The sequence below is a fragment of the Ictalurus punctatus genome, chromosome 4 (genome assembly GCF_001660625.3).
Source record: "Ictalurus punctatus breed USDA103 chromosome 4, Coco_2.0, whole genome shotgun sequence".
Taxonomy (NCBI): domain Eukaryota; kingdom Metazoa; phylum Chordata; class Actinopteri; order Siluriformes; family Ictaluridae; genus Ictalurus; species Ictalurus punctatus.
Genome location: NC_071284.1, coordinates 32,488,980 through 32,499,070, shown reverse-complemented (window position 1 = coordinate 32,499,070; position 10,091 = coordinate 32,488,980). Strand labels below are relative to the sequence as shown.

Sequence of the window (10,091 nt, the reverse complement as noted above, 5' to 3'; positions counted from 1 at the left end):
GCCAGCATCGGTTATGGTATAGGGGTGTGTCAGTACCCATGGCATGGTTAACATGCACATCTGTGAGTGCACCATTAAGATATGAAAGATATGTACACATTTTGGAACAACATATGCTGCCATCCAGAGCAGGACAATGCCAAACCACATTCTGCTTGGATTACAAGCACATGGTTGCATAAGCAGAGAGTGCTGGTCCTAGTATGGCCTGCCTGCAGTCCTGACCTGTCTCAGATTGAGAATGTGTGGTGCATTATGAAGAGCAAAATAAGGTAACAAAGGCCCCATACAGTTGCATAGGTGAGGAAATGCATAATGGATGAATGCGGGAAAATTCCACTTGCTAAACTTAACCAGCTGGTGTCTTCAGCAACCAAATGCTTAATAAGTGTTATTAAAAGAAAAGGTGATGTTACACAGTGGTAAACAGTCAACTGTCCCAACTTTTTTGGAGTGTGTTGCAGTCATCCTATTTGAAATAAGTGTATACTGTATTTTCAAAAATAGATTAAATTCACAAAGTAAAACAATAAAATAATATATTAATAATGTGCTCCCTATCAAAGGGAACTTCATGTTGCATTAGCTGAATGCGGTGGGAAGCGCCCTTGTGTGTGACCGGTATCTGAAGCTTGTGTAACATCATGCCTATTTATAGGCCTGCCGTGATCAGGTGACATGGCAATTAAGCACGTTGCGTGATATATAAATGACACCTGTGAACCGTGCCGTCAGCCTTATTATCTTCAGAGAGACTGCAATTCGATCATTTGTTTAACGAAAGCAAAAAGACTCTTCATTTCCTCTCTATCTTTTCTCAAAATCTCTGGATTTCTCTATCCCTTAAAAAAAGAGAAGAAGAAGAAAAAAGAATGAGTGAGAGAGAAAAGTATGAGTGAGAGAATTCAGGAAGTGTGTTATGCCTTGCTCCCGTTTCATCATGGGGAGGAGTGCACACTTTCTGTGTGAAGTGTCTAGGGATGGAGTATGCCATGGCAGCCCTCGAGAGGTCTGACTGTGTGCAATGTGAACGCCTTACATTAGGCAGCTCCGCTCGTGTCTCGTTCTCTTTTCGGAAGCCGAACCGAGTTAGGTTTCAGAGCCGCTGCCGAGGCAGCTAGCCGTCTCGAGTCCGGGTGACCTCATATGGATCTGGAAGAGATCTGGAATCTCTTGCTCTGTCTTCCGTGTCTGGCTCTCCACTGGACTTTGGAGCTCGTGTTGTGACTCCTCGTTCCGCTATGGAAAGCCAAAAAAACATAAAAAAACAACCAAAAAAAATCACACACATACAAGCCGTGTGAGGCCACGGTGGCATTGGAGGGCAAGACCTATGCAGAGGTGGTACTTGCTTGTGGGTCACCTCAGACAATGGCAGTGTTGCAGGCCTACCAAGCAGACCTGCTGAGAGAGCTCGACATACGACAGTTCAGTCAGTTCCTTCCCGGTTGTGTCGAGTCCACCCGGGCATCCACGAGTGGAACCCGGGCCAGTGCTAGTGCGAGGAGGCGCAGAAGGCGAGCACAGCAGCCCACCAACCCCTGCAGACAGCCATGGGAACCGGGTGGTCACAGTCGTGGCCTGCTATTACGCCTGATCTGAGAATGTCATAAAGGCCAAGCAGACAAAAGAGGAGCAGTCCTGAGGGGCCATGGAGGAATGTATCAGGGGAGATGAGGTTGTTAGGGCAGTTAGCCCCCAGTTCTGCTGTAGGACCTCCCCTAGCCAAGGCTGTCCCAAGTTTTCAGTGTTCTCTGGTCAGCAAGCTGTCACAGGGCAACAAAAATCTGATGCTTTCCCTCCAATAGAATGTGGAAAAGTTAATGTCACTAAAAGACCATCTGGCAGCATGGGAACTACTGTCTCCAGGGGTTCTGTCTACCGTAAAAAAGGGTTACTGGGTCCAGTTCAGAGCTCGACCCCCCCGGTTCAGAGGTGTGCTCACCACAGCAATCAGCACAGATTAGCACAGGAAGTAAGATCCCTCTGGGACAAAGGGTTCATAGAACATGTACCCTGTACCCTGAGGGAGGGAGGTTTTTACAGCCTGGTCCACAAAAAATAGGAGTATGGGGCCAATTTTAGATCTGCTTCATCTGAACTGTACTCTTTGGACATACAGGTTCAATATGCTGACGCCCAAACTTATCATTCCACAGATTCAGTTTGAGGACTGGTTTGTGACGATAGATCTAAAAGGTGCATATTAAACATAGAAATATCGCTAGCTTTATCCCCTCACACCTTCACAAAGTGCATGGATGTCATTCTGGCTCCACTGTGATTCCATGGCATCCGTATACAAAACTACCTGGACGACTGGTTAATTCTAGCATGATCCAGGGAACTGGCGGTTCAACATTGAGATGTTGTTCTTGCCCACATGAAGAGCTTGTCATGCCATTGGGCCTATTGCATAGGAGACTGTTTCAGTGGTGGCTGAGAAGTTGGGGGTTTCGTCCGAGGACGATACCTCTGAGAGTAATCAGTGTCAGGCAGCGATGCCTATGTGCTCTGAGAATTTGAAAGTGTCCCCGGTTTCTAGCCTTGGGTCACACTCTAAGGGTGTCTCCTTAGCGCAAGATGGTAATGACAGACACCTCCCTTACGGGCTGGGGGGTGGTCTTAGATGGCTATCCAGCTCACAGCTTCTGGAGCACCCTTCATCTGGAGTGGCATATTAATTGCCTAGAAATGTGGACCATATTTCTAGCACTGCAATTGTTTCTTCCTCAGTTAAGAGGTCACCATGTGTTGACAGACCACACAGCGGTGGTCTCATATATCAACCACCAGGGAGGATTATGTTCGCGCCACCTGTTCAGGCAGGTGCAAATAATTCTTCTCTGGGTAGATGGAAAGTTTTTTCAGTGAGTGCAATGTACATTCTGGGCAACTGGAATGTGGGGGCAAACATCCTGTTGAGGCAGGGGCTGAGGCCCAGGGATTGGTGGATCCAACCACAAGTGGTGGAGTCCATATGGCATAGGTTTGAGCCAAGCGGGAGTAGGTGTATTCGCCTCCAAGGAGACAAGGGCTGGACGCCATGGTGCACATGTGGCTGAGGTCACATCTATATGCTTTTCCCCCAATCGCTCTGCTCCCACAAGTTCTAGCAAGAGTTCGCCAAGTTCACTAGTCTACTGCTAGTAGCATCTTATTCACCAGCTCGAATATGGTTCTCAGAGACAATATCCCTGCTTGATGGCACTCCTTCGGAGATTCCCATCCACAGGGATATACTGTCTCAAGCCGGAGGGGTGATTTATCATCCTGGTGAATACAAGAGAGTTGGGAACCCTGGGATGAATACTGCACCTTTTCCTCTGATTCCACAAAATTATATTATCCACAGTCTGTTTGACAAACCATTTTACAGGAAAAAATAAATGCAATTGAAGACATATTTCAATTTGCCCCAATTTTAATTGTAACATGTTTTTACCATTTGAGGGTGAGCTGTACACCAATTTTTGGAACATTTATGTAGACTGTCCAGAGTGTGAGGAAACATAATTAACAAGGAAGTAAATCAAGAAAACAGGCAACTGGTGAGATGAGTAGATGAGAAGTACTTGAACACTACTTCTGTCTCTACCTTTGAACCGTGACAGGTATTTTGTTTCCATTTAATTTGATTACAGAGGGGAAATAATGCTATTTATACTATTGTATACTGTTTATTTTGGAAAAATTTTGGATCAAAGAAGGGACATAGAAGTGACAAAATGCAGTATTCATTACAATCAATTATACTGTTTATAATGTTTGTAGAACACTGTAATTGTACCATGATGCTGGACAACATATTTACACATAAATATAATATTTAAAATTTTGGAACAGCATTATGTAAAACTTACAATTTACTAACCTTTGTAGTATTTCCCATTACATGTTTTCTTGTATTTCTCTCTGGTTTGATTAAAATGACATAACATTTAGGTACAAAGATGCATAACAGTAGGCCAAAAGCTGAAGACAGAATTGCAAATATTTCTACTGCTACTGTATACTTTCCAGGAGAGCTGACATAAGCTGGAATGAAGGTGATCCAAACTGCACAGAATATTAGCAAACTAAATGCGATGAATTTGGCTTCATTAAAATTATCAGGTAGCTTTCTGGCTAAAAAGGCCAGGACCAAGCAAACTATGGCAAGAAGGCCAATGTACCCTAGAACGGCATAAAATGCAGCATCTGAGCCTGTGTTACATTCTAAAATAATTTTTTTACTGCGCTGCTCAAAGACTTTATCTGGGAATGGTGGAGCAACATTTAGCCACAGAATACAAATAACTATTTGAACGGCAGTGCATGAACACACAATGGCCCTTTGTTGAGGTGGTCCAAACTTTTCTGCCACATTGTTCCCTGGTAATGTTGCTCTGAAGGCAGTTACCACAACTATGGTTTTCCCCAGCATACAGGAAATGCAGAGGGCAAAGGCAATGCCAAATGCTGTGTGACGCAACATGCATGACCAGACTGTTAGCTCACCAATGAATGTGAGAGGACAGAGGAAGCAAAATATAAGAGAAAGAAGTAAAAGTAAGCTCAGCTCTGAATTATTTGCCTTCACTATTGGTGTGTCTCTAAAGTGTATGAACACCACCATAATAGAAAATGTTAAACAGGTACCCAGTAGGGAGAGGGCCATAAGAATAATCCCCATTGTTTCAGTGTATGATAGAAACTCTGTTATTTTCATGATGCAGTTATCTTTTCGTTCATTAGACCAGTACTCCTCAGGACAGTTGATACAGTCTGTTGCTCCTAAAGTAGAAAATGGCATGGTGAGAGATGATTGATTACTAAAATGTAATTATTTTAGCAATATTAGTTAGCAGGTCTCTTCACCTGTTGTATTTGATATAGAGCCATCAGCACATGGGATACAGTCAAAGCAGCACAGAGGTAGACCTTTAATTTGTGCTTTCCTTGTGCCTTGTGGACAGATTTCAGAGCAAACAGCTTTTGGAGTCTGGGACAGTAGGGCACATGTTAAATGAGTAATGGAATGAAAGAAAAATGCACTTTTTAATTATAATATGCTTATACTACCAAATTTCCTGTGCTCCAGATAATCTTGTCTTCATTAATCACAAGTTCATATTTTCCATTTGCAGAGGTGCTGAAATGGCCAACTGAAATATGCTGCACTTGTCCTTCTCTCAGCTGCCAGTTTATGACTTCGTATGAAGCAGGGGGTTCTCCGTTCTTGTCAAAGAACACTACCTCTCCAAATGCGTCGACAAAATGTACTTTTTTTAGCTGCTCACTTACCTTTTGAATAAAAAATACAACATACTTAATGAAAAGGTTTCCATTATGAACCCAATTAATGCTTCACTGCAGTTAAAACTCACTAGTGTAGGGGTTATCTGTGAAGTATTAAGACATAGTTCTGAGACATTGCTTTCAGGCTTTTCACAAAACATCCCTTGGTGTAGGGCATGTGCAATTGCATACACTCCTTGATAAACATTATATGATACTCTAAGTTGTGTGACATCAAAAAATTTGTTTGTGTAATCAACTTTTTCCGTTCCTGAGCATACTTTTGTGCCATTATGTAAATAATTTATTGAAGATGGAGGCCTACAGCCCACCAATGTTTCCCAGAAATCACTGACAAAACCAGATTTGGAATCATTATAAGGGTTAATATCTTTGAGAAGTGGTGCCAATTTGGGTATGGCCATCTTTCGGACCACAAATCCTATAGTTCCTCCAAAATATTTGAACATTTCGGGTGTGGAAAGACTGTCAGCAGTTACCCAGGCTTCACTTCCAATCCACTGTATTCCTGTAATATTTTGTTTTACCACTTCTTTCATTAAAGGATCAATATCTCTCTCTGGCACAAATGCAAGAATCACTTTGACAGTTGATTGCTTTATCAGTTCAACAGCTTCAAGGATTTTACTTTGGGGATATGTACGCAAAACTGTGCCAACAAATGCAATACAGACCCCATGAGCCTCCACTTCCTTTGTGAATGCTGATATCCCATTTCGTCCATAATCATTGTCAGACTGTATCACTCCAATCCATGTCCATCCATATTGTCTGACAAGGAAAGCCAAAGCCTTTGCTTGGTAATAGTCACTTGGTATTGTTCGGTAAAATGTAGGATATTTTGTTTTGTCACTCAAACATGCACATGTTGAAAAGTAACTCACCTGTTCAGGGACAAAGTAACAATTATCAACACATTGTATAATCTGCACTTTCACATTAAAAGTTTTTGCATAAGTATTACCAGTGCATTACCTGTGGCATTTTGAATGGTCCAACTGCCCCAGCCACAACTAAAGACAGAGTAGATTCTGTTTCAGCTAGAAGAGCTAATATGGGAGGTGGATGACATCGAGAGACCGTTTGCTCTGATGTGCTCATCAAAGTGAGGACAGCTCTCAAAACATTAGTAGGAGAGGAACAAGAGTCCACAATAATATATCCCAGAGAAATATTAGGAAGCAAATAGTCATCTTGGTTTATTTCATCTATTGCCAACATCATGGTCCTCGTCCAACGAAAGGCACGTAAGTCAAATCTGTGGAGAACATTAGAGCAATACAAAAGTAAAGGTTTGTAAATGAATCCTGTTATATTTCAGCTTAATTTTACTTACCCTTTACATTCTGCCATTGGGGGTTTGTTATCAAATGAAAAAAGTATATTCTCCTGTCTTGAATAAACTGGGAAAATGCCACCTATCATAATGTCTCCTTCCTTCAACATGGTTTGCACTTCAAATTTAGCCAGCAGCTTACATGTAAAGCCGGTTTGTATACAGAGCAGAAAACACAGATGAAATATATTACGTATGCACATGTCTTGTCAGGAAATTGAATACGACATGAATTAGCACTCATTGTTTTATAGACAGTTTCTCTGCATACTGTGCATGGTGTGGGTTGGTTCTTAGAGGTGTGTCAACTTTTCCTGGTATCGACTTTTCCATAGAGGCAAGATAGTTCCCTCTGTTTTATTGTATCAATATCTTCTTGTGCATTGCAGAATATTCATAATAATGCCAGAGTATGTGGACTTTGAAACAGAGTATTTTTTTGTGATTTTCACTGCTAATATACACTGTAAATGTCTTATTAAATTGAAGTTTTTTTTAAATTTATTGATTTATTTAATTTTCCAACTATATTTCATACCTCACATTCAGTGTTCCCAGTATGGTTGCTCAAGATCTGCCACAACCACAGCCCTGACCAGGTTAAAGCACTTATTAAACAAGAATGAACAAATGGGTACTATTACAATTAATAGAGAAAAACAAACAACCAAATAATTAAAAAAAAACAAAAAAAACAATTCTATTATTTCAAAGATACATGCGTGATATACAACCCAATTCCGAAAAAGTTGGGACAGTATGGAAAATGCCAATAAAAACAAAGAGGAATCATTTGCAAATGTAATTTGACTTATATTTATAGAAAAAAAAAGACGGTATTTGATATTTTACCTAATCAACAGCATAGTTTTTTGAAAGTAAACATTTATTTTGAAATTGATGCATGCAACATGTTCCAAAAAAGTTGGACAATTTAGGACTAATATCAATGTGACAAGTTGAAATAGGAAGGTGATGTGAAACATCTGAGGCAATCGTCTAATCATAGTATATAAGGAGCCTCCAAAAAGGCCTAGACTTTCAAGAGCACGGATTGGTCGAGGCTCACCAATCTGTCAACAGATGTGTCAGCTAATAATCCAACACTTTGAGAACAACATTCCCCAAAGACAAATCGGTAGGATTTTGGGCATTTCACCTTCTACAGTGCACAATATAATGAAAAGATTCAAGGAATCTAGTCAAATCTTGGTGCGTATAGGGTAAGGCCGAAAACCACTTCTGTAACTCGAATATGGCTCTCAGAGATAATATCCCTGCTAGATGGCACTCCTTGGGAGATTCCCATCTGCATGGATCCACTGTAGACCCAGTGAACTGTGCAATAGCAAAAGTCCTGGAGTTCTAACAAGGATGTTTCTCAGTGGGGTGGGCTCCTTCTACAATCAGGGTTTACTCCCCTGTTGATGGAGCCTCTGTGGGGCAACATCCTCTATCTTCGAGGTTTATGCATGGTGTCAGGCAGCTGAGGCCCATCTGCAGGTCGCCAACACCTTCCTGGGACCTTTCTGGGGTCCTGGAAGGTCTGTCAGGTGCCCCATTTGAGCCCTTAGAGTGGATCTACTGTCTCAAGCCAGAGGGCTGATTTATTGCCCTCGCCCAGAACTATAGAAACTGTGGGTCAAAACTTTGTCATGAAGCCAACAATAGTGCCCCTCACTCAGTGCTTTTAGACAGCTGCTGAGGATATGTTCCAGGGTACCTCTCTTCAAGCACAGAGGGCAATTTGGTGACTCTGCCTTCCCCCAGCAGAACAAACTGGATGGGCTTGGTAGTACGTCGTAGACAGTCTGGATTAGAATTTTATTCAGTGTGACTTGGAATTCCATAACTCAGCCCAAGTCAGTTTATGTTCTACTGGTTTTTTTTTTTTTCCCACCTTCTCCAGGCTCCCTTTTGCCACACCTCAACCATCCTGCTGGCTCGCACTTCCTTAAGCGTTGCCCACACCTCATCCTGGAGCTGAGATGTCCTGTCTTTCCTCCTTACCTTGCCATATCGAGATAACATATTGCTACCCAGGCCTGGTCTTCCTTGAGCCACTGTACCCACCAAGACCGTTTGCTTCTTAGCATCCTCCACAACCTCAGCTGCCTTCCATTTCCACCCTGTCCTGACCTCAATCACCACCTGAGAGACCTTTGGGTCACCAGACTCATGGTATTGCAGCACCTCCCTAGAACACATCACCATCAATTCTTCATTTAGGCTGCTGATGGGGAGTTTCAGCTTGTTGTCTTGCCTGTATAAAGCATTGCTGCTCAGGCTTCGAGGTAGGCTGTAAGAACCTGCTGATCCTTGTCTCAAAGCTCTCCATTGTGGTAATTGGGACCTCATAGATTAGGAGAGGCCAGAGAATTCTTGGTAGGATACCATGCTCATATATCCAGGCCTTGAACTTGCCAGGTAGGCCTGACTTGTCCACTGCAACTAGCCAGGCTTCTAGCTCTTGGTTGGTGGTTCAGATGGCTGCTGTGTCTCTCAGGCTATAGTCGAACATCTTCCCCAGGCTCCTAAGTGGTTTTTCCTTGATGGATGGTATCTGGGTGTTGCCAAGTGTAAAGCTGAACTTGTCAGTGACGTTCCCTTTCTTCAACACCAGGGATCTGGATTTTGCTGGCTTGAAGCTCATGCATGCCCAAGTCATCAGCTCATCAAGGCCCTTTAGGATCCACCTACTTCCTGGAACAGATGCTGTTGTCACTGTTAGACCGTACATGAAAGCCCTAATCGTTGGTTGTAGGAAGCCAGACTTCGAGAGGGGGGCCTCTAAACTGCACCTCAGCAGACTTCACTAGTATGTTCATGGCGAGTGCAAAACCAATTCTGAATGCCTGTGTTCTCCGATCCCTCAGACATCGCGGTCTTAAAAACCATCAAGAATCTGTAATGGATATACTGACATGAGCTCAGGAATACTTTGGTAAACCTTTGCCAGTCAACACTATTTACAACTGCATCCACAGATGCAACTTAAGGCTCTATTATGCAAAGCAGAAGCCATACATCAACACTTTCTAGAAGCACCCCCAACTTCTTTGGAGTCGTCCTCATCTGAGATGGACAGTGGCACAGCGGAATCATGTTTTGTGGTCTGACAAGTCCACATTTCAAATAGTTTTTGGACAAAAGAGCTGTTGTGTTCTCCAGGTCAAAGAGGAATAGGACCATTCAAGCATCAGCTCCAAAAGCCAGCGTCTGTCATGGCATGGGTAGGCATGATTTTACACAAGCTTCAGATGCCGGTCACACGCGAGGGCACTCCGCCATAGTGTTATGCTAAATACAACGTGGAGTTCCCTTTGAAAGGGAACATCACCGATGATGTGTCCAAGTGCATCACATGTATGTTAAAAGTTTCAGCCTTGCCCTTTATGCGTAGAAATTTGACTGCATTCATTGAATTCCTTTAACTATACAGTATTGTGCACTG

General features: G+C 42.6%; 1 protein-coding gene across 1 annotated transcript; it reads right to left on the bottom strand.

The window, feature by feature from the left end:
* Positions 1-1,089: 1,089 nt before the first annotated feature.
* On the bottom strand, positions 1,090-8,851 carry LOC108264120 (extracellular calcium-sensing receptor-like). Its single transcript, XM_053678326.1, has 6 exons — positions 8,564-8,851; positions 5,065-5,286; positions 4,861-4,984; positions 3,871-4,773; positions 1,393-1,541; positions 1,090-1,239 (listed from the first exon to the last, which is right to left on the bottom strand). Exons 1-6 carry the CDS (start codon positions 8,849-8,851, stop codon positions 1,090-1,092), a joined length of 1,836 nt encoding a protein of 611 aa, XP_053534301.1.
* Between the last annotated feature and the right edge of the window lie 1,240 nt (positions 8,852-10,091).

What these genes read in the sequence shown, in the direction of transcription:
- LOC108264120 (XM_053678326.1), bottom strand. Translation starts at nt 8,851, where the DNA reads ATGGTGATGTGTTCTAGGGAGGTGCTGCAATACCATGAGTCTGGTGAC. An exon ending in GAGCCAGCAGGATGGTTGAG is followed by an intron (nt 5,287 to 8,563) that starts GTGTGGCAAAAG and finishes TTTATTCAAAAG; the next exon opens with GTAAGTGAGCAGCTAAAAAA. An exon ending in TCTGGAGCACAGGAAATTTG is followed by an intron (nt 4,985 to 5,064) that starts GTAGTATAAGCA and finishes CTACTGTCCCAG; the next exon opens with ACTCCAAAAGCTGTTTGCTC.